Source organism: Papio anubis, chromosome 1, assembly GCF_008728515.1.
Source record: "Papio anubis isolate 15944 chromosome 1, Panubis1.0, whole genome shotgun sequence".
Lineage (NCBI taxonomy): Eukaryota > Metazoa > Chordata > Mammalia > Primates > Cercopithecidae > Papio > Papio anubis.
In genome coordinates, this window is record NC_044976.1 from 121676661 (window position 1) to 121700038 (window position 23378).

The window sequence follows — 23378 nt, forward strand, 5'->3', positions numbered from 1 at the left end:
ACCTCTCCGCCAATAGTGCCGCCCGGGGAGGGGCGCCAGGAGCACCGTCCACCAAGAGGGCCAGGCCGGGAGGCTGAACTGGAGAGCAGAGACAGACGCGAGATGGAGAGACCCACGGACAGTCGCTGACACCGGGCAGAGGAAGAAATACATACAGAAGCAGAGATCGGCTGGCACAGGAGAGGCTCTGGGGAGAAATTTCACAAGAGAGGAAGAGGAGCTGGAAGGAGAAAGAGACAGGAAACCTGGGAGCCTTGACGGGGCTGGGCTGGGCTGTCAGAGCCTGCGCGATCCGTCCTCCCTTCCCCTCCTATACGGTTTGGGCGACCCTGCTCCCGAGGGAGCCTCCCGCATCTCCCTGACTCTGCCCCCAACTCTCCGTTGCTCCTCTCAATGCTTTTTCCCTCTTTCTCCTTATTTTTCCCCGTAGGCCTCCTCTGGTTCGTCCTGACCCTGATAAGGAGGCCTAGCATGCGCGTGGGGGCTGGAGGCCTGGGAAAGGAAAGGAAGGTGTCAGCAGGAGGTTTCCCTTGTTTCCATGATCTCCTCCCCTCCCACCTCTACAAAGCAGCATGAGTTTGGGCCACTATGGCAAGAACTAGCTAGCAGTCAGGCTGTTGGGTAATGGAAGAGGGCAGGTGAGAGAGGCTGAAGCCAAAACAGATGTGGAAATCAAGACTAATTGACTCAGAGAAAGACACAGACAGAGTAGCAACTCTAAGACCTGAGACAGGAACCCACACAGCCTTACTGCCCCCAGATATATGTCCCACCTTTCCTCAGAGGATCCTGACATCCCTCCAAACAGCAGAACTGCCCCTTCTCCCTCCCCACCCTTCATAAAGCCCCTGGGAATGTCAGTGAGGAGGAAGAATAAAGCTACTACAGACAGGATTGCTTGGTACCTTGGTATTGCCTGGTAGGATTCTTCTCTATGTGGGGCTGGGACAAAAGACATTCTCAAAATTCTCCAGGAAAGTGGGTGGCCTGGGAGACACTGGCATTCTCAGATAGTTTTATCTGACTGAACACTTCTACCCACATCTTGGACTCTGGACTAGAGGAAAGGAGGGGAAAAGGGTTTGCCACTTTTAGGCCAGCCTTAACTGGACTGTGATCAGGGAGGGGAGCATCGACAACTAGGCTAAGCCCCACAATGAGTATGATCGACAACTAGGCTAAGCCCCACAATAAGTACGCAAGAGACCTAAACATACACACACATGTGCACACACACACACAGAGAAAGAGAGAGAGAAAGAGAAGACAGAGACAGAGACAGAGATTTAAGGCCAGGTGAACCAGTAAGGTGAACAGTAACTCAGTAAAGTCAGATCTAAAACAATAGAAGAAGATAAACTGGGACAATATCTACACAGGATTAACTGCGGAGAGATCGTGGGCCCAAGGCAGTTCAGCAGTTGGGGTTGTTTTAAAGGCTGGAAAGAAATTTTGAGAGAAAGACACCTCAAAATATAGAGGCACTGAGAGGTTAAAAGAAATCTCCCCAACTCCTAGCACAGGGTTTAGGTACTCAGATACATGCTTATTGAATAGATTAGTGAGTGGAGATTAGGGTATAATTCATTTAAAGTTTTAGGACCCAGCTCAAATCTCAGTTCAGTAAGTATTAAACACTTACTTGAGACACAATCTACTGCACAATCCACTGCACAATCTACTGGGTTGTGGTCCCAGACTTTAAGAAAATGATAATATATTTGAATTAAAATAAGATTTACATGTACTAAACTATTAAAAAGCAACACCAAGTCTCAAAAGAAAAGCTACATTGAACATAAATTTCCAAATGTGCAAAGAAGATAATAAATTTTCTCCAAAGACTGCACAGAAAGACGTTTGATACATTTTATCATGGAGGACAGGAAAACTTTGGTGGGAGTTGGCTTGGTGCAAAAGAAGAAAATGTTCCCGAGGGACACAGCTTCAGCAAAAGCTTTTACTTGATGAACAAGGAGCCTGCAGCATGGATAACAAAAAGGTGCTGTGAGGCTGGTATGTGGGAAAGGCACTAGTTAGGAGCAAGGAGAGGGAAAAGGGGAAGACAAATTACAGAAGGCCTGGAATGCCTAGGTGAACTGGTTAAAATCATCTGACAGGAGTAGGATGTCATTTTGAATTCTTGAAAAAGGGTGCAACTTGTCTTTTTCTTTCTTTCTTTTTTTTTTTTTTTTTTAAGCAAGAAGACAGAGACCTACTAGCAAGAAAATAGGTCTAAAGCTGAGGGGAGAGGGACCATCAGACAAAAGTGATGGGAACAGGTTTAGAAAGAAATAAATGAATCTGAGAGCTATTTTGAAGGACAAATCAAAATGACTCTCTCGGCTGGGCGAAGTGGCTCACCCCTGTAATCCCAGCACTTTGGGAGGCCGAGGTAGGCAGATCACCTGAGGTCAGGAGTTTTGAGACCAGCCTGGTCAACATGGAGAAACTCCAGCTCTGCTAAAAATACAAAAAAATTAGCTGGGCATGGTGATGGGCATCTGCAATCCCAGCTACTCAAGAGGCTGAGGCAGGGGAATTGCTCGAACCCGGGAGACGGGAGGTTGCAGTGAGCCGAGATCGTGCCACTGCACTCCAGCCTGGGTGACACAGAGAGAAACTCTGTTAAAACAAAACAAAACTCTCTCTTCCTACTCCCTTAGTGTTTTGAAGAAAATCACACAGTCCTGGCTAGACGTAGTGACTCACACCTGTAATCCTAGCACTTTGGGAGGCCAAGGTGGGTGTATTGCCTGAGCTCAGGAGTTTGAGACAAGCCTGGGCAACGACAGTGAAACCCTGTCTCTACTAAAATACAAAAAATTAGCCAGGCATGGCGGCATGTGCCTGTAATCCCACCTACTTGGGAGGCTGAGGCAGGAGAATCGCTTGAACCCGGGAGGCCGAGGTTGCAGTAAGCCGAGATTGCACCACTGCACTCCAACTTGGGCAACAGAGTGAGACTCTGTCTCAAAAAAAGAAAATCACACGTCCCACAGATTGGATTGGAAAAGCACTCTCTTCTAGTCCCCAGGGAGCTATTTCAAACTTCCTCCTTTTTTTGCAAGTTCCTTTCCTTACCATTTCCTTGTTCATCTCAGGAAAACCCTTTTCCATCTTCAGAGAACATAGAGATAATAAAGTGAGGATTCCACCAACTTTTTGCTCTCTACAGATATACTTAGCTGCATCATCATGCCTCTCTCATCCTAGTGAATGCCATCTGTATCTCCTGTTGAAGGTTCACCTATGACTTTACTAGAAGTTCTATGCAGTCCCTGATTTTCTATCTTGCTCAACACTGTATCCTTTCCTTGTAGCATAGTGCCTGCACACAGAAGGTATTAACTTAAAAAAAAAAAAAAAAAAAAAGAAAGGAAGAAGAAGCAGGGTCTCATTGTGTTGCCCAGGCTGGTCTTGAACTCCTAGACTCAAGTGATCCTCCCCTCTCAGCCTCCCAAACTGCTGGGATTACCGACGTCAGCCACCATCTTTAACCTGTCCTTTTCTACTGATATTTTCCCCTTAGCATATACACATGCTCAAGTAACTCCCATGATTAAAAGGAAAACATTCCAAACTTTCTCTTGATCCTTGTCCGCACTCAGTCATCACTCAATGTCTCTCTTCCCTTCATAGCTAAGCTTCTAGAGTTACCTATACTTGCTATATCCATTTTCATGATTCCTATTCTCAATCATTTTAGTTTTTGCCCCCATCAGTCCACCGAGATTGCTCTCATTAAGGCCACCAGTGACCTCCTGGTCACATTCAATGAACAACTCTTCAGTCTTTATCCTTTTGCCCTCTCTGTGCCATTTGACCCTGTTGACTCCCCCTTCCTTGAAATGCTTTCTTCTTTTGGCTCCTGAGGTCCTTCTTTCTCTTGACAGAGACTAGGGGCTTAATAAATATATACTTTTAATGAATGGATAGTTTCACTTCTATTGATATGGCTTTTTTTTTTTTTTTTTTTTTTTTTTAAGACAGTCTCACTCTGACGCCCCAGGCTGGAGTGCAGTGGCATAATCTTGGCTCACTCACTGCAACCTCAGCCCCCTGGGTTCAAGCCCTTCTCTGTCTCAGCCTCCGGAGTAGCTGGGATTACAGGCATCCACCAACACGCCCAGCTAATTTTTATATTTTTAGTAGAGACAGGGTTTCGCCATGTTGGCCAGGCTGCTTTCAAACTCCTGACCTCAAGTGATCTGCCCATCTCAGCCTCCAAAGTGTTGGGATTACAGGTGTGAGCCACCACATCCAGCCTAATATAACCTTTCTTAGCCTTCTCTGAACTCCCTTTAAAGCTAATGTTTCCTATGGTCATGTCCTTAGCCACCTCTTTCTGCTCTACACATTCTCATTGGTCAAGATAATCCAACAATAAGAACAGTTACAAAACCAACAGTTACAATAAACTGTTTTGTTTTTGTTTTTGTTTTGAGATGGAGTCTTGCTCTGTCACCTAGGCTGGAGTGCAGTGGCTCACTCGGCTCACTGCAAGACTGCAAGCTCCACCTCCTGGGTTCACGCATTCTCCTGCTTCAGCCTCCTGATCTCCTGCCTCAGCCTCCTGAGTAGCTGGGACTACAGGCACCTGCCACCACACCCGGCTAAATTTTTTTTTTTTTTTTCATTTTTAGTAGAGATGGGGTTTCACCATGTTAGCCAGGATGGTCTCGATCTCCTGACCTCACGATCCGCCTGCCTTGGCCTCCCAAAATGCTGGGATTACAGGCGTGAGCCACCGCACCCTGCCACAATAAACTGTTTATATGCTGCTTACCATAAAATCTAGGTGTTCAACTCAGGTCTTTCTCCTGAGTTCTCGACTCATGTATACAATTGCTTATTGGATACTTCCATTAAGATTTTTCATGTTTACCACTTAGTCTAAAGACAGGAAGTGGCTAGGTGCAGGGGCTCACACGTGTAATCCCAGCACTTTGGGAGGCCGAGGTGGGCAGATCACCTAAGGTTGGGAGTTCAAGACCAGCCTGACCAACATGGAGAAACCCCGTCTCTACTAAAAATACAAAATTAGCTGGGCATGGTGGCGGGCGCCTGTAGTGCCAGCTACTCAGGAGGCTGAGACAGGAGAATCGCTTGAACCCGGGAGGTGGAGGTTGCGGTGAGGCAAGATCGCGCCACTGCACTCCAGCCTGGGCAACAAGAGCGAAACTCCATCTTTAAAAAAGAAAAAAAAACAAACAGAAAGCTTGTCTTTTATCTTTCTATCCCCAGCACTTAATCATAATGCCTGGGATGCAGTAAGTAGAGGAAGAAATAAATGCATCAAAGATTAAAAACAAACAAACATCCTGTGGCTCAGAGGAAAAACAACAACAACAAAACAACAACAACAACAACAACAAACAAACAAAAAAAAACAAGCTGGGTACGGTGGCTCACTTCTGTAATTCCAGCACTTTGGGAGGCCAAGGCAGGCGGATGATGAGGTCAGGAGATCAAGACAGTCCTGGCTAATGTGGTGAAACCCTATCTCGATTAAAAATACAAAAAATTAGCTGGGAATGGTAGCGCGCGCCTGTAATCCCAGCTACTCAGGAGGCTGAGGCAGGAGAATCGCTTGAACCTGGGAGGCAGAGGTTGCAATGAGCCGAGATCCTGCCACTGCACTCCAGCCTCGGTGACAGAGTGAGACTCCATCTCAAAAAAAATAAATAAAAATAGGATGGGCACGGTGGCTCACGCCTGTAATCCCAGCACTTTGGGATGCCAAGCTGGGCGAATCATGAGGTCAGGAGTTCAAGACCAGCCTGGCCAACATAGTGAAACCCAGTCTCTACTAAAAATACAAAAATTAGCCGGGCGTGGGGGCACGCACCTGTAATCCCAGCTACTCGGGAGGCTGAGGCAGGAGAATCACTTGAACCTGGGAGGCAGAGGTTGCAGTAAGCGGAGATCACACCACTGCACTTCAGCCTGGGCGACAGTGCGAGACTCTGTCTCATAAGTAAGTAAGTAAGTAAATAAATAAATAAATAAATACCCAAAACAAAAAAAGAGTAATCGGCCGGGCGCGGTGGCTCAAGCCTGTAATCCCAGCACTTTGGGAGGCCGAGACGGGCGGATCACGAGGTCAGGAGATCGAGACCATCCTGGCTAACATGGTGAAACCCCATCTCTACTAAATACAAAAAACTAGCCAGGCGAGGTGGTGGGCGCCTGTAGTCCCAGCTACTTGGGAGGCTAAGGCAGGAGAATGGCGCAAACCCGGGAGGCGGAGCTTGCAGTGAGCTGAGATCTGGCCACTGCACTCCAGCCTGGGCGACAGAGCAAGACTCCGTCTCAAAAAAAAAAAAAAAAAAAAAGAGTAAAAGCTGTGAACTATCTCCAGCTATGTCAGGCTGACTTACTTGACTGCTTTAAATCACACTAAACTTACTCTTTCTGAACTGATATGAGAGTACTGATCTTAACCATGGTAAAACCTCAACTAAAACAAACATAGGACTGTTCCATCCTGAATACTTTTCCAAATAACTGAAGTTTATCCAATTAAGTGCAAAATATCTTCATTTTGCTTCAAAGTACAAATTGCTCAAAAAAGTACTATTCATTTCCTGTAGATTATACAGTGGAAAGAGCACCATTGAAAGTCAGTGAGACTTAGCTAGATTCATCTCTGGAGTATGGCTTTGGATAAACTACTTATCTCTAAGTCTGACTCTGTCTTCTGTAAGTGGACATACTACCTTCCTGCCTACTTCTTAGGATCCAATAAGATACTATAGGTGAAATGTTTTGCAAATTCAAAAGTGTTTTGCACATTTAAGATACCATTGTTTGGCCAGGGTGCACAGTGACTTACTCCTGCAATCTCAGCACTTTGGGAGATTGAGGCAGGAGGTCTGTTTGAGTCCACAAGTTTGAGGCTGCAGTGAGCAGTGACTGAGCCACTGTACTCCAGCCTGGGCAAGATAGCAAGACCCTGTCTCTAAAAAAAATCTGTGGCCAGGTGCAGTGGCTCACGCCTGTAATCCCAGCACTTTGGAAGGTCGAGGTGGGTGGATCACAGTTCGAGACCAGCCTGGCCAATATGGTGAAACTCCGTCTCTACTAAAAATACAAAACAATTAGCCAGGCATGGTGGCACATGCCTGTAATCCCAGCTACTCAAGAGGCTGAGTCAGAAGAATTGCTTGAATCCGGGAGGTGGAGGTTGCAGTGAGCTGAGATTGCGCCACTGCACTCCAGCCTAGGTGACACAGCGAGACTCCATCTCAAAAAAAAGAAAAAAAATGTTTTTGGCCAGGTGCGGTGGCTCATGCCTGTAATCTCAGCAGTTTGGGAGGCTGAAGTGGGTGGATCACAAGGTCAGGAGTTCAAGACCAGCCTGGTCAAGATGGTAGAAACCCCGTCTCTACTAAAAATACAAAAATTAGCCAGGCATGGCAGTGGGTGCTTGAAATCCCAGCTAGTCAGGAGGCTGAGGCAGAGAATCTGCTGAACCTGGGATGCAGAGGTTGCAGTGAGCTGAGATCGTACCACTGCACTCCACCCTGGGCAACAGAGTGAGACTCTGTCTCAATTGAAAAAAAAAAGAGAGAGAGAGAGAAAATAAAAGACCTCCCCAAGAATGAAGTAAATGAACATTATAACATGTGACTCCTATGTTACTACCATTTTCCCCTCATATCCTGGTTTTGGATATGTTTTGACTTTATTCTTTCAGCACATATTTATTGAGCACAGTATGTGCCAAGCACTATGCAGACACTAAAACATAATCTAAGCTCAGTGGGTAGACAGTTAATAAAATCACAAATTACAGATGGGTGCTATGGCTCATGCCTGTAATCCCAGCACTTTGGGAGGCCAAGATGGGCAGAGAGCTTGAGGCCAGGAGTTCGAGACCAGCCTGGTCAACATGGCGAAACCCTGTCTCTACTAAAAATTCAAAAATTAGCCAGGTGTGGTGGCGGTGTAATCCCAGCTATCAGGGAGGCTGAAGCAGTAGAATCACTTGAATGTGAAAGGCAGAGGCTGCAGTGAGCTGAAATCGTGTCACTGCACTCCAGCCTGGGCGACAGGGACAGAGTAAGACTCTGAGAAAGAAAGAAAAGACAGAGAGAAAGAGAGAGGGAGGGAGGGAGGGAGGAAGGAAGGAAGGAAGGAAGGAAGGAAGGAAGGAAGGAAGGAAGGAAGGAAGGAAGGAAGGGGAGTTTGAAACTGGAGAGGAAAACAGGTGAAGACTAGGTAGCAGAATTCTGAATCCAGAAGTTATTATTGTATTTGCATCTTCTTATATTTTTATTCCCTTTATTCTTTTTCTTTTCGTTTCTTTTCTTTTCTTTTTTTTTTTTTTTGGAGACACAGTCTCACTCTATCACCAGGCTGGAGTGCAGTGGCACTATCTCGGCTCACTATAACCTCTGCCTCCCTGGTTCAAGCGAATCTCCTGCCTCAGCTTCCCGAGTAGCTGGGACTACAGGCGCGCGCCACCATGCCCAGCTAATTTTTGTATTTTTAGTAGAGACAGGGTTTCACCAGGTTAGCCAGGATGGTCTTGATCTCCTGACCTCAGGTGATCCACCCACCTTGGCTTCTCAAAGTGTTCAGATTACAGGCGTGAGCCACCGTGCCCAGCCGAGACAGGGTTTCACCACGTTGACCAGGCTGGTCTCAAACTCCTGACCTCAGGTGATCCACTCGCCTTGGCTTCCCAAAGTGTTGGGATTACAGGCGTGAGCCACCACACCCGGCCTGGAGCAACTTTTTTAAAGCTTGCTGTGATCTGATCTTTTTCCTTCTTCACTTATCTCTCAAACAACCTACATTCCAGACATATATCACCACTTCCTGAGAATGTTCTGTATTATGTTTTTTTCCTGTATGTGCTTACGCCATCCCCATCATCTGGGACTTCTTCCCTATCTCTGGCTATTAAGTAGTTGAATCTATCTTTCCAAGCCCTATCATAATTAAGCTTTCAAAATTATTTAAATCCCCATTAAAGTTAATGGCATTGTTTGACTAGTATTACTGTTATTTACACTTAAGGTTATCTCCCTGGCCAGATTCCCTGTAAGATTCTTGATGGCAAGTGTTTTTGTCTCATTCAGCAACTGTGACTTCCAGCATGGGTGCAGTGGCTCACACCTGTAATCCCAACACTTTGGGAGGCCAAGGTGGGAGGATTGCTTGAGCCTAGAAGTTCAGCCTGGGCAACAGAGTGAGACCTTCCTCTCTACAAAAAAAAAAAAAAGGAAGGCCTGGTGGTGTGCACCTCTGGCCCCAGCTACTAGGGAGGCTGAAGTAGGAAGATCTCTTGAGCTCAGGAGGTCAAGGCTGCAGTCAGCTGTGATGATGCCACTGCACTCCAGCCTGGGCAACAGAACGAGACCCTATCTCAAAAACAAAACAACAAACAAACAAACAAAACTCAATTGTGACTGCTCCTCATTTTGTATCCCTTTAGCAGCTACAAAGCTCACCCTGCGGCGTGCAGTGGCTCACACTGTAATCTCAGCACTCCGGGAGGCCAAGGTGGATCACCTGTCAGGAGTTTGAGAGCATTCTGGCCAACATGGTGAATCCCTGTCTCTACTAAAAATACAAAACAAGCCGGGCATGGTGGCACATGCCTGTAATCTCAGCTACTTGGGAGGTTGAGGCAGGAGAATCACTTGAACCTGGGAGGCAGAGCTTGCAGTGAGCCGAGATCACGCCTTTGCACTCCACCCTGGGCTACAAGAGCAAAACTCCGTCTCAAAAAAAAAAAAAAAAGCAACTCAGTAGGCTTATTCCTCTGGGCTAGGGATTCAGTGCTGTGCTGGCACCTGCTGGTCACCTGTGGTGCAGCAGCCCTGGTCCCAGCACCTTCCTCCCTTCAGTATTAAGGGTTGTGACAGTCTGTGCCCTTACCTAGCAATCACTGGAATAATATATTAAATACTCGCCCCACAGCACCACCTTTCAATCTGCAGAACTTTTCCCACTAGCTTCCTACCCCAGAAATTTGGACTTTACATCCTTCCCAGTACTGCAGAAATATAAGGACAGGATCTCCAGGAACTGGGCAGCAAGAAAAGAAAGAAGCAATGTGAGAGTAGAGGATGCAAATCCCTTTTCCCCCTTCAAAGAATCAAGACTGTTTCCAACAGAATTCCACTCTTTTTGACCTTTGTCTTATTTCTAGGTTGCTCCTGGGCCAGAGGCCTTCTTGGAGACAGTAGTGATGAACCGGAGGTTGAGCAGAGAGTAGGTAGGCGGGGCTCAAGGGGTGGGGCCAAGCCAAAGGGCTCTCACACTAAGTGAAGCTTCTCCATTCTGTAAGCTTTCCCGGAACATCCAAGGCAAGACTGGCACCCAGCACAGCAGGTGAGGGACCGGCAGTGACAGAATGGTAGACTTTAGGGGTAATGGTGGCAGAGGAGTCTCCAGCTCTTTCAGTCTTAGCTTTTCATATTGTGAAACTCTTGCTTGTACAATTCTTGGGTCCTTTGTAGAGCTTAACTTAGTTTTTCTGGTGGCAAGGCAGCCTCTGAAAGACCTGGTTTTGGATGCAGTGGGGGCAGGGCTGAGGGATGCAGGTGGATCCATATCCGTATGGATGTGTGTGAAATGCAAGGAAGTCTTAGGAGACAAGGAGATGGACGGGTAAGGGCCAGAGGGAGAGTATGGCCAGGCCAGAGAGGATTATAGGGAGGACCCAGACAAGAGAAAAAGGGAGACTGAAACAGGGAGAGAGGGAGAGGACAGCGGAACAAATGTGAGACGGCAATGGGGGCAATGGAGAGCTGGGTAACAGGAAGGCCAAGGAGGAAGGAAGGCTCACATGGAGCAATCTCCTCTTCCGGCTGGGGAACATGGTCCAGAAAGCCCCAAGGCAAGCTGGGAGCAAAGCAAGGTTCAGGTTTCCACTGGAAGGATTCAGCTGGGGAAGAAACCCCCTCAGTCCCCACCTCCCCTGCCTCTTCAGACTCCCATTTTGGCTTGGGGGAGAGGGCGAGGCTGCTCCTCACTGCGGTCACAGCCACATCCTGCAGAGCAGGGGAGGGGGAAGTAAGAAGCAAAACAACCAGAAGAACCACAGGCGAAGACCATGGGGAGAGAACCCTGGACACATGGAGCTGATATGCCGCCAAGAAGGTCCTGAGTTCAGTGTAGCAGAAGGCTCAGACCTTCAGGACTGCCTGCCCTTCTTGAGGTGCTGGTTTCTTGTGCTTCCTCAGTTGGCTTTAACCACACTGGGAGCATTCTGGGGAAGGAGGTTTCTCTGGATTATTTGGTTTGAAGCCCATCTTTATCATTTACTAGTGACTTTGGCCAAATTGCTAAATTTCTCTTAGCTTCAGTTTTCTCACTGCAAAATGGGAATACCTACCTTAACCTTATACAGGATTGGGAAGACTAAGATGACTGACATAAAGCACTTGGCACATAGTAGGTTCTCAGTAAATGTTAGTTATTACTCCTATTAGGATTCCTGGGATGCTCATGCTTCTTACTTTAAAGGAAGTACAGTACAATAGCTGCCACTGGCTTTGGGGGCCAAAAAATGAGTTGTGTTTGATCTTGGGTAAATTATTTAATGTAAGTATCATTTGCTCAGCTGTAAAACAAGGATGGTAATACCTATACCACACAGACATATGGCACAGAGTCAGTGTCCAAAAATGGTAGCTGTAAGAATTCTGTCAGGCTGGGCGTGGTGGCTCACACCTATATTCCCAGCACTTGGGGAGGTCGAGGTGGGTGGATTACGAGGTCAGGAGATCAAGACCAGCCTGGCCAACATGGTGAAACCCCATCTCTACTAAAAAATACAAAAATTAGCCGGGCATGGTGGTGGGGGCCTGTAATCCCAACTACTTGGGAGGCTGAGGCAGGAGAATAGCTTGAACTTGGGAGGTGGAGGTTGCAGTGAACAGAGATCACACCCCTGCACTCCAGCCTGAGTGACAAAGCAAGACTCCGTCTCAAAAAAAAGAATTATCTGTCAGGTAAGCCCTGTCTTCACTGCAGCAGCAACAGCCTACTTCCCCTTGAGATGTAACTTGTGCTAGGCTAGCCTCCCGTGTGCCCACATTCCTCCAGCCGGAGCTATCGCCACTCCCATGGGCTGTTTTGGAGTCAAGATTTGCTACAGCACTAAGGGGAAAAAGCAGGAGAAAGGCATAGAGGACTGAGGGGCCCCAGGGGGCGGGGAGAATGACAAACAAAGATGATGATGACATGGAAACTAAAGAAGCAACAGAAAGGGGAAAAGTCATTTCTCTCTTTCTAAGGAAGCCTGTGGCCTTTCTTCTAGTGACTGACCACATACCCCACTCTCCAGGACCCATGGAGTCCTTCAGCTCAAAGAGTCTGGCACTGCAAGCAGAGAAGAAGCTACTGAGTAAGATGGCGGGTCGGTCTGTGGCTCATCTCTTCATAGATGAGACAAGCAGTGAGGTGCTAGATGAGCTGTACCGTGTGTCCAAGGAGTACACGCACAGCCGGCCCCAGGCCCAGCGCGTGATCAAGGACCTGATCAAAGTGGCTGTCAAGGTGGCTGTACTGCACCGCAATGGCTCCTTCGGCCCCAGTGAGCTGGCCCTGGCTACCCGCTTTCGCCAGAAGCTGCGGCAGGGTGCCATGACGGCACTTAGCTTTGGCGAGGTAGACTTCACCTTCGAGGCTGCTGTTCTGGCTGGCCTGCTGACCGAGTGCCGGGATGTGCTGCTGGAGTTGGTGGAACACCACCTCACGCCCAAGTCACATGGCCGCATCCGCCACGTGTTTGATCACTTCTCTGACCCAGGTCTGCTCACAGCCCTCTATGGGCCTGACTTCACTCAGCACCTTGGCAAGATCTGTGACGGGCTCAGGAAGCTGCTAGATGAAGGGAAGCTCTGAGAGCCCCGAGTCTAGCACATTCCACTTTGACAAAATGGCTGACTGAGAAAACACAGATAATGAGCTTCCTAACCCTGCTCAGCTGCCACTAACGCTTTTCAATCTTCAGGCTTCATTCCTTCCCAAGAGTGCTTTTGACTCTGAGACCAGCCCATCCCCACACAGCTGGTGGAGAAGGAGCAATGCTGAGGGGTGAGGCCTCTCTCCCACTCCAGCCCCAGGACAGGAAACAGAACTGCCTGAAAAAGGTGAAGTGAAACTTGGATCTCTATTTCTCCCATAAGGGACTTCTGAAACAGGGAAGCCCCCTCCCATGTGAACCAAAGAAAGGAGGCACAGCCCAGAGAACCCCTCTGGGGACACTAAAGACAGAAGAGGGGAAGGTGGCCCTTAGAAACAGAGCTTGGACAGATGCCAGAAGCTCTGTTCCAGAGTGCAGGAGGAAGGGGCTAGGGCAGGGGAGATTCTCATAGGGGAAATAAAACTACTAGAATATGCACAGGGCTCAATGTTTAATCTGTCCAGCTTCGTATACCTTATAGTCATCACAGAAGAAAGGAGGTATATAAACACCACTTCTCTCACCTTTCATCATTTCCAAACAGGAGACTGAGGGAGATTTCCATTATTATTGAGGTTCCCTTACCTACTTCTGTTTGAGAAACAAACAAAACTGTACCATAGATCAGTGCTACAAATTGCAAATAAATATGCAGTGAGGAGGAGGGCATAGAGAGAGAGGGTCTAGAGGGTAGGGGGCGTAACAAAGAGACTCTCACAACTGGCTTCCTCTTCAAACCCCAAGGAAAGCCTCCTTCCATCTGTTCCCCTCATCACAGGCTGAGCAGAACAGGTCAGAAGGGTGAACTGGTAGAATGGAGGGTTCAGGTCCCTACAGTGCTGCTTTTTCTCAGGGTCAAGAATTGTGAAAAAGTTACAGGGAATTGGTTAGTCAAGACTGAGCCCATTCAACAGGAATGGGGTACCAAAAAAAAAAAAAAAAAAAAAACTCAGTTCAAATCTGTCCCTTTAAGATTGGAGAAAAGGCCAGCAGTCATCCATTCTCTGCGGTAGGCTAGGTCACCGATTGCCTCATCCTCAATCACATGTCTGGCCAACAAGGTGGGGAAGGTGGAGAACCAGCACTCATTGGCTCACTGTTCCCGGGTTCTCTCACCCCAGGGCTACAGAAATTCCATTTTTTAGCTAAGAGTGGGAAGGAATAAAATATAGCAAATAAATATTACTTCAATATTAGCACCAAATAAATTATGTCACACAGTTGGAGATGAGGAAGAAGCTGAGGGGGAGTCTCTGCTTCCCTGTTCTAAGGCCAGGGAATGGTAAAAAGGATAGGAAAGGCAACAAGGATATAAAAAGAGCCTTTTGAGTCTAAAGGACTCAACTCTAGATTCAGCCCAAGAACTGGGAAAGGTCCAGTTCCCATTCCCTAATCTTGCCAATAAAACTGCCCCAGGCCAAGGAATTTTTGGCGGACAAGGAGGCTGGGGAAGATGGCTGGAGTGGAGGGAGGCAGGCTGGTAAGCCATGTTCTTGAGCCTCACCTCAGGCTCCTCTCCCCCTGAAGTTTCTCCTTCAACATCTTGCTTCTCTCAGTCAGTTCTGGGGACATCAGAGTTTGAAGATTTCATCCTCCTGGTCCCGTAGTGTCCGGGTCCGAGAGGTACGGGTCAGCGGCACGGGACCTAGGACTGCTCGTTGCTGCATCCGAGGGGAGCTCAGGTGGAGACCTGCATCCTCTCCAGGTACCCTGCAAGTGAGGAAAGGGGGGAAAGAGTGACAGATCAAGGGAAGAACCTCACAATGGGCTAAGTGAGAGGTACATGGAAAGCTGTCTTCTAATACATAAGCTGGTTGCTTCAAGACAGTCTCAATACCTTCTAGATAAATCCTAACCCTAATGCTCCTTCATGGATGACCAGAGCAGTAAAAACAGTTAACTGTCGGCTGGGCATGGTGGCTCACGCCTGTAATCTCAGCACTTTGCGAGGCTGAGGTGGGCAGATCATGAGGTCAGGAGATCGAGATCATCCTGGCTAACACAATGAAACCCCGTCTCTACTAAAAATACAAAAAATCAGCCAGGCGTGGTGGTGGGTGCCTTTGTCCCAGCTACTTGGGAGGCTGAGGCAGGAGAATGGCGTGAACCCGGGAGGCGGAGCTTGCGCCACTGCACTTTAGCCTGGGCAACACAGCGAGACCCCGTCTCAAAAAAAGTCAACTGTCTGACTCCAATAAGAACACAGAACCCAGTTTTCCACTGCCTCTACCTGTGTCAGCAGGCATCGTCTCTGCTCATTGCTTTGGGGCCACATGGGGGAAAGGTATCACCTTGCCTCTGTTGGCACTGTGCTTACTTACTTGTGTTTGTGGTCAGGTAAGATAGGAAGAATGGAGGAGTCTAGGGAGGAACTTATAAGGAACCATTCAACACTCACCCACTTTCCCCTTTTTTCAGCTTCTGGGCAGCAGCCTTCTTGGACAGGCTGATCTGTGAATCAAGCTTCTTAAGGAAATCAGAGGCAGAGAGGTCATGGATGGGCGTGGGGGTTTCCTGGCCAGGTGTGGGGAAGACTTCACCATTGGCACGTCCTGCTCCTGTCTCTTGTTTCTTCCTCTCAGTTGAGTGTGGCCAAACTTCATCGTTACTTGGGTGTACTTCTTCCTCTCCATCTTTTTCTTCCTCAGAATCCAAACCATTGAACAGGTCTCTGGGCTCTGTCAGGATGGGGATGTAGAGGGTTTTCTTCAGGAAGATGGAGTCATTAGTATAAAGGCGGTTTGCACGTTTAATCTGTTCCATCTTAAAAAAAAAAAAAAAGAGTCAACAAAATTAAGGACAGTAATAATGATCAATCTTACATTGCATCTCGAGCTTTTTAAAGTGACTGCACAGAGTCTTCTTTGATTCCATAACAACCAAGCTAAAGTACAAAGGGCTGACATTATTTCTACTTTATAGATGAGTGGTTTTCACACTTTTTGGTCTTAGAGCCCCCTTACATTTTAAAAACTTATTGTGCAAGCTGGGCGCAATGTCTGATGCCTGTAATTCCAGCTACTCAGGAGGCTGAGGCGGGAGGACAGCTTGAGCCCAGGAATTAGAGTCCAGCCTGAGCAATACAGTGAGACCCCATTTCTAAAAATAAAAAAATAAAATAAAAATAAATGAATAAATAAATAAAAATGAAGGAACTGAGGCTCAGAGAGGTTAAGCTACTTGCCTGAAACTATCTATCAAGTTAATGACACAGCTAGAACGACAATCCTGGGTCTTTTCACTGCTTCTGGGAAAGGTTTTCACACTATACTATTAACAATGTCAGTAATAAATATTTATTTTGACCTATCTATTCATCACTGGACCTAGTGACTGGCATCACCATCTATTTGCCTGGCCTTCCAAGGTAAAAACATCAATGTCATCCTTAACTAATACTTGCCTTTCATCACCATACCAAGTGGTCAACAAAACTGCTTCAAAAATCTCTCTCACATCTGGTCTCATCTTCAGGCCTATTGCCAAAGATTTAAAATAGACCCAAAGTATTTCTCATCTGGGGTTATTGCAACAGTTTAACTGGCCTTCCTCGCTCTATTTCTACTCATCCTCCTCTTGGCATCTATCTTTCTAAAAAAATAAATCTGATTAACCCACTACCCTGCTTATAAACCTCAGCAATGGGCTCCTCATTGGCTAAGGATAAAAACCAAATTAGCATTCAAGGGCTTTCTCAATCCAGCTCCCAAAGGAAATGTCTAGATTAATCTCCCTTTGCCACCTCTACATTTTGCTATCCTGAACTTTTTATTTTTCTTTGAACATTCCATGATCTTTTTCACACTTTATTCATGCTGTTACTTCTGCCTGAAATGCTCCTGCCCCTCTACTATCCCATTCTTTGCTTGGAAAACTTCTATTCATCAACCACCACTCCCTTTGTGTTACCTTCTTCAGGACTCCTAATGCATAGTGTAAATATTGCTATAATCATACATAACCCTACTATAATATTATTCACCTCTTTAAATATTTGCTTTGCCTAAACCCTATGAGTCCTTTAAGGGCAAGGATTGTGACTTGCTGTCTCTGTATCCCCAGGCAGTCGTTAGCATCCTACAGACTTTGACACATAGCAGGGGCTCATTAATGCTTTATTTAAAAATTATTAATTATAATTATCTAATTATTATAATAATTAGATAATGAAATATAGAAACTACAGATGTAGTATATTAGTATTTTTTTTCTTCTTTTTTTTTTGGAGACAAGGTCTCACTCTGTTGCCCAGCCTGGAGTGTAATGGCACAATCTCAGTTCACTGCAACCTCCGCCTCCCGGGCTCAAGTGACCCTCTGCCTCAGCCTCCCCAGTAGTTGGGATTACAGGCACATGCCATCACACCCAGCTAATTTTTGTATTTGTTGTAGAGATGGGGTTTCACCACATTGCCCAGGCTGGTCCTATACTCCTGAGCTCAAGCAATCCACCCGCCTCAGCCTCCCAAAGTGCCGGGATTACAGCACAGGCATGAGCCACCACGCCTGGCCCACCCCAGCCCCTTTCCAACTAAAATTTAATCTTTCTGATTTCCTATCCGTTTTTTTATTTTGAGACAGAGTCTCGCTCTGTTGCCCAGGCTGGAGTGCTGGAGTGCAGTGGTGCGATCTCAGCTCATCACAACCTTCACCTCCCAGGTTCAAGCAATTCTTCTGCCTCAGCCTCCTGAGTAGCTGGGATTTCAGGCGAGCACCACCACGCCCGGCTAATTTTTGTATTTTTAGTTGAGACAGTGTTTTGCCATGTTAGCCAGACTGGTCTCGTACTCATAACCTTAGGTGATCCACTTGCCTCAGCCTCCCAAAATGCTAGGATTACAGGGGTGAGCCACCATGCCTGGCCCTGATTCTTTGTTAATACCTTTACAAATTCACCACGTTGTTGGCCGGGCGCGGTGGCTCACGCCTGTAATCCCAGCACTTTGGGAGGCCGAGGCGGGCGGATCACAAGGTCAGGAGATCGAGACCATGGTGAAACCCCGTCTCTACTAAAAATACAAAAAATTAGCCGGGCGCGGTGGCAGGTGCCTGTAGTCCCAGCTACTTGGGAGGCTGAGGCAGGAGAATGGCAGGAACCCAGGAGGCGGAGCTTGCAGTGAGCCGAGATCGCGCCACTGCACTCCAGCCAGGGGGACAGAGCAAGACTCTGTCTCAAAAAAAATAAAAAATAAAAAATAAACAAATTCACCACGTTCTGTCACTTGTAATCATTATTTGTGTACCTGTTCATTTCTCATTAGGCCATAAATTACATGAGGACAGCAACCATATAGTTTAAGTTTCTGTCTCCCAGAAAAGTTATCACAGTGCTTTAAATGTTGGCTAAAGCATAAAAATGTTGGCTAAATTCAACATTTGCTTGAGTGAGATGGAACAAGAAAACAGGGGTGGGGGTAGGGAGAGTAACCTCATCAACTTCAATGCTATACATTTTTACATCTATCCAATTTCCCCCATGCATGACCTGAAATACTTGGTGTAGAGTACCTGTTTTGTGCCAGGGAAGCCGCCTTACTAGAAAGAAGGCAGAGCACTGAGGAGGAACCAAGAGCAAGGAGAGGTAGGCACTTTAGGAACTGAGAACTAAAAATAAGCTCTCCATTATTTGCTGTAAACGTTTAATCACTCTCAATGTAAAATTTTCTGTGTGGTTTACAGAGTCAGACAGACCTGTTTGAATCCCATATCTGACACTCATTATTTGACCTTAGTCAAAATGGTTAACCAATCCAAGTCTCAGTTTCTTCATCTGCCAAAAGGGAACAATAAATGTATACTTGATACAGACGTGAGGGTGAAATGAGCTAACGTATGTGAAGCCCCTAGCACAGTGTCTGGCATGATAAAATAGGAGCTGTTCCTCTCCATTGGAATAGTAGAGCAGAACTTGTCCCAACCACGCAGTGCAACACTGTGATGGGAAAACAAAGATAAAGGCAGAACAGAGTTCAACACATTAGGAACATTTCAGGGGAAGTTACCTAGAAGGTCCACTACATTCTTCTCAGGACTAAATCCCTCCTGACTGTTGTCTGCACCCCAATCCTGGAAAACTCACCGTCACCCCATATTTGAGTGCTAGTCCAGCCAGGGTGTCTCCGGGCTCCAACTGATGCTCCAGGCGTCTTTCCCTCACCGGGGAGCAGGCCGATTGCACCAGGCTTCCATATGAACGAGCCCGGCTCCCGTGAAGCAGTCCTGACCCCCCTGGCGGGGGCTGTCTAGACGGGGAAGCCATCTCTTCACCCTGCCGACAGCTAGGTTGCAACTAGGGGAGGCCCGACCGAGACTGCGAGTGACAGGCCTGAAGTCTGGGAATAGATATTCAGGGGATTCCTTTCCCCTTCTCTCTTCCCCTGTGTCCCCGCCTCCCCAGCACTACGCCACCTGCCCCCTCCCGGTTTCTCCTCCCTCCAAGTCCTTATCCACAAATCTGTCCCTTGAGTATTCAGTCCCTCCCTGATTCGCCCCTAAGCACCCCTCCGACTTTGAACTCCCCCACAACTCCTCGCTACATTGACCTCTGACCTTTGAACTCTAGAAATAATCCTCAACACTCTTTCCTCAGTTTGCCCCCAAGTAGCCTGGCCTCAGGGCGCTCCCACATCCCAGCTCTGCCCGGTCCCGGGGTTTGTTTGCTAGAGCCAGGAACAAATCAGGCCCACCCCAGGTGAACTGTCGCCGCAGACGAAGAGCGTGAGGATTGCGAGAATTTGTAGTACACCTTCCACTCAGAGATCCTCAAAGGTCCGCTCCGCATCAGATAGGTCACACCCTCAAATTTCGGCTCCACATCTAGGTTCTTGTCCCTCTAAACGCCTCAGATCCACCAAGATGCAAGGGCCTGGATCCAGCTGAGCGGCAAGGTCTTTGAGGAAAAGACTTCATTTCCCAAAAGGCTTCGCGTCTGCGGAGTCGCACGGCACCATAGGAAATGCAGTTCCCTCCACGCGCCAGAGAGTGGATATCCGGATGGCGCAATGCATGCGTGGAAGTGCATCCCCGGAAGTACGGGGGCCGACAGGAAGACAAAGAGAAAAGAGAAGGCGCTGTCCCGCTCTTGCTACGGTGGCCTAGAGGAGTGGAGAAACCGGAACAAGAAAATTTATCACTTCTGGGACTCACAGTCGTGATGTCTTTCAAGAGGGAAGGAGACGATTGGAGTCAACTCAATGTGCTCAAAGTAAGCGTGAGCGGAGAGAATCTGCAGCCTCTTCAGTCGCTCTCTGAAGGTTGGGAAGGAGCTTTGTTTCATTGCTCTGGCAACAACTCGGGGGTACAGGAGAGAACCAGGCGACTTAGAGCTGTGTAGTGACTCCTTTTTCGGTCTATGATCGCTGTTCTCCCCAGGGTCCTTATGTCCTTATTCCGTTTGACTCCTCATTTCTGTCATTTGACTTCCATCCCTCTCTCCTATCCTGCTGATCCGTCCGGATTTCTTCCCCTACTCCCTGCAGAAAAGAAGAGTCGGGGACCTCCTCGCCAGTTACATCCCAGAGGATGAGGCGCTGATGCTTCGGGATGGACGGTAAGAGCGAGGAGTGGCTCAAGCCTGAGGGTTTTGCGGTTAGAGGCTCAATAGCTGTGTTGCCCAGGCTGTCCTTGAACTCTAGGGCTCAAGTGATCCTGCCTCCTCAGCGTCGCGATTAGCTGGGATTACAGGCGCACGCCACCACGCCCGGCTTCAACAAACTTTTGTTATTAATTAGGACAGCAGAAGTATCTAGGATTCTTTGGCGGCTAGTGAGGACTGGAAGAAGTGGAGATTGGGTCACCAGGGAGTTGGGTTTTGCAAAGACTGCTAGGACAGGGTGGGACTTACGGCGGGGAGAGGCCCAACCCTCTTCCCCTGGACCAGTTATCCTCTTCTCTACCCCTGCTCAGCTTTGCTTGTGCCATCTGCCCCCATCGACCGGTACTGGACACCCTGGCCATGCTGACTGCCCACCGTGCAGGCAAGAAACATCTGTCCAGTAAGTTCGGGGGAAGACAGGGGATGGGGAATAAATCGAAATCTCTGCACACCAGTCTTGGTGCTATGCTTTTAATTGTTTCCCTTTCTCTTCAGGCTTGCAGCTTTTCTATGGCAAGAAGCAGCCGGGAAAGGAAAGGAAGCAGAATCCAAGACATCAGAATGAATTGAGGAGGGAAGAAACCAAAGCTGAGGTAATCAGAGAGTGGAGAGTGTGTTCTAGGCAAGACCATGCTGCACACACCAGGCTGGAAAGGCAGAGGGCTGAAGGCTCTGACTCTGTCTCCCATCTTCTTACCAGGCTCCTCTGCTAACCCAGACACGACTTATCACCCAGAGTGCTCTGCACAGAGCTCCCCACTATAACAGTTGCTGCCGCCGGAAGTACAGGTATGGGAGGGGAAAGCCAGAGGTAGGAAGGCTCAGAAGGAGACAGAGGGCTCTAAAAGTGTTTTCCAGTCTGTATTCTGAGGAATACTAGCATTCTGGAGATGTTACTTTGTGTTTCAAGAAAAGGAGAATTTTGGCCGGGCACGGTGGCTCACACCGGTAATCCCAGCACTTTTAGAGGCTTAGGCGGGTGGATCACTTGAGATCAGGAGTTCAAGACCAGCCTGGCCAACATGGTGAAACCCCGTCTCTACCAAAAATGTAAAAAATTAGCTGGGTGTGTGGTGTGTGCCTGTAATCCCAGCCACTCAAGAGGCTGAGGTGGAAGAATTGCTTGAATCCGGGAGGCAGAGGTTGCTGTGAGCCAGGATCATACCACTTCACTCCAGCCTAGGTGACAGAGTGAGACCATCTCAAAAGAAAAAGAAAAGGGGAATTTTGTGATTTTTAAATAAAGTTTGGGAAATGGCACTTTGTAATTCTACTTGAAGAGTAACAGTTTTAGGCCGGGCGCAGTGGCTCAAGCCTGTAATCCCAGCACTTTGGGAGGCCGAGACGGGCGGATCGCGAGGTCAGAAGATCGAGACCATCCTGGCTAACATGGTGAAACCCCGTCTCTACTAAAAAATACAAAAAACTAGCCGGGCGAGGTGGCGGGTGCCTGTAGTCCCAGCTACTCGGGAGGCTGAGGCAGGAGAATGGCGTAAACCTGGGAGGCGGAGCTTGCAATGAGCTGAGATCTGGCCACTGCACCCCAGCCTGGGTGACAGAGCAAGACTCCATCTCAGAAAAAAAAAAAAAAAAGAGTAACAGTTTTAAAAGCTATACAAAGTCTTAAGAATTAAAAAAAAAACTTGTAAAATTTAAAGCTAGCCTTTCCCAAATTCATGATTCTAAAATCCTTTGTATGCAGAACTTATTAATATCTTGAAAAATATAGTTTAAGAAACACTGTTTTAAGAGGTTGGGAGTCATAGGAGAGTTGGCCCTTTCCCTTACTGCTTTTACAGACTATTCTTCTCTACCTAGACCAGAAGCCCCTGGTCCCTCTGTCTCCCTTTCCCCTGTGCCACCCTCAGAGGTTGAACTCCAAAGCGGGAAGATCAGTAGGGAACCTGAACCTGGGGCTGGCCCACAGGCCGAGGAATCAGCAACTGTCTCAGCCCCTGCACCCATGAGCCCCACAAGAAGACGAGCCCTGGACCATTATCTCACCCTTCGAAGGTGAGTGTGCCTAATCAGTTTCCTCAGATTTTCTTTTCTCTCTGACTCTTGTTTCATTCAAAGCTTTTTTTTTTTTTTTTTTTTTTGAGATGGAGTCTCGCTCTGTCACCAGGCTGGAGTGCAGTGGTGTGATCTCATCTCAGCTCACTGCAACCTCCGCCTCCCAGGTTCAACTTCCCCTGCCTCAACCTCTCAGTAGCTGGGACCCACAAGCATGTGCCACCATGCCCTGTATTTTGCATTTTTAGTAGAGGCTGAGGGAGTTTCCTCGTGACGAGGATGGTCTCAATCTGACAATGATCCCACCCACCTCCCGGCCTCCCAAAGTGCCTAGATGGCGTGAGCTTTCCGATGCCCTTATTTTTTTTTTTTTTTTTTTCTTTGAGGCCGAGGTCTGGCTCTCTGTCGCCAGGCTGGAGATGCAGTGTGGCGGGATCTCAGCTCACTGCAAGAGCTCCGCCTCCAGTTCCTCATTCTCTGCCTGAGCCTCCAGTACTAAGGACTACAAAGCCCGCTCCTACCAGCGGATTTTATTATTTTTAGTAGAGCGGGGGTTTCACCGTGTGCTCAGATGGTCTCGATCTCCTGACCTCGTGATCCGCCTGTCTCGGCCTCCCAAAGTGCTGGGATTACAGGCTTGAGCCACCGCTTTACCAGAGGCACTTTTTTTTTTTTTTTGAGGCAGGGAGTTTTGTGTGTTCCCCAGGCTGGAGTGCAATGACACAATCTTGGCTCACCACAACCTCCGCCTCCGGGGTTCAAACGATTCTCTTGCCTCAGCCTCCCAAGTAGCTGGGATTATAGGCATGCCCAGCTAATTTTGTATTTTTAGTAGAGACGG

General features: G+C 47.8%; 3 protein-coding genes across 13 annotated transcripts in view; 2 read left to right on the forward strand and 1 right to left on the reverse strand.

Moving 5' to 3' along the window:
* Positions 1-26: 26 nt before the first annotated feature.
* On the reverse strand, positions 27-19873 carry LYSMD1 (LysM domain containing 1). 4 transcript variants are annotated; one of them, XR_002522973.2, is made up of 4 exons: positions 19010-19617; positions 15330-15694; positions 14436-14641; positions 27-187 (listed from the first exon to the last, which is right to left on the reverse strand). XR_002522973.2 is itself a non-coding variant. In XM_009180688.4 (4 exons), exons 2-4 carry the CDS (start codon positions 19187-19189, stop codon positions 14503-14505), a joined length of 684 nt encoding a protein of 227 aa, XP_009178952.1. In that variant the 5' UTR covers positions 19190-19262; positions 19676-19760; the 3' UTR covers positions 13366-14502.
* Positions 10255-13367, forward strand: TNFAIP8L2 (TNF alpha induced protein 8 like 2). Of its 5 annotated transcripts, none has more exons than XM_009180663.4 (2): positions 10255-10350; positions 12284-13367. In XM_009180663.4, the coding sequence occupies exon 2, from the start codon at positions 12316-12318 to the stop codon at positions 12868-12870; it is 555 nt and encodes a 184-aa protein (XP_009178927.1). In that variant the 5' UTR covers positions 10255-10350; positions 12284-12315; the 3' UTR covers positions 12871-13367. The 5 variants fall into 5 exon arrangements, with proteins under 5 accessions (XP_009178927.1, XP_009178939.1, XP_009178935.1 ...); XM_009180675.4 differs by having other exon boundaries at positions 10264-10350; positions 12311-13367; XM_009180671.4 differs by having other exon boundaries at positions 10288-10350; positions 12261-13367.
* Positions 19867-23378, forward strand: part of SCNM1 (sodium channel modifier 1) — a 5196-nt gene continuing 1684 nt past the window's right edge. The window contains exons 1-6 of one of the 4 annotated variants that reach the window (XM_031667923.1): positions 19867-20134; positions 20409-20479; positions 20836-20924; positions 21020-21117; positions 21225-21313; positions 22324-22461. In XM_031667923.1, coding sequence (XP_031523783.1) covers positions 19886-20134; positions 20409-20479; positions 20836-20924; positions 21020-21117; positions 21225-21313; positions 22324-22342 — 615 coding nt within the window. In that variant the 5' untranslated portion in view covers positions 19867-19885 and the 3' untranslated portion in view covers positions 22343-22461. Of the gene's footprint in view, positions 20184-20408; positions 20480-20835; positions 20925-21019; positions 21118-21224; positions 21314-22323; positions 22538-23378 lie in introns of those variants that run through there. The other 3 variants (XM_009180709.2, NM_001168946.1, XM_017960796.2) reach the window with 3 other exon arrangements.

Bases quoted from the DNA above. Each gene is read 5' to 3' on its own strand.
- TNFAIP8L2 (XM_009180663.4), top strand. From the start codon at position 12,316: ATGGAGTCCTTCAGCTCAAAGAGTCTGGCACTGCAAGCAGAGAAGAAG.
- LYSMD1 (XM_009180688.4), bottom strand. From the start codon at position 19,189: ATGGCTTCCCCGTCTAGACAGCCCCCGCCAGGGGGGTCAGGACTGCTT. The intron at 15,695-19,009 runs GTGAGTTTTCCA...TTTTTTTTTAAG, and splicing joins CACTCAAATATGGGGTGACG to ATGGAACAGATTAAACGTGC. The intron at 14,642-15,329 runs GTGAGTGTTGAA...CCTCACTTGCAG, and splicing joins CTGAAAAAAGGGGAAAGTGG to GGTACCTGGAGAGGATGCAG.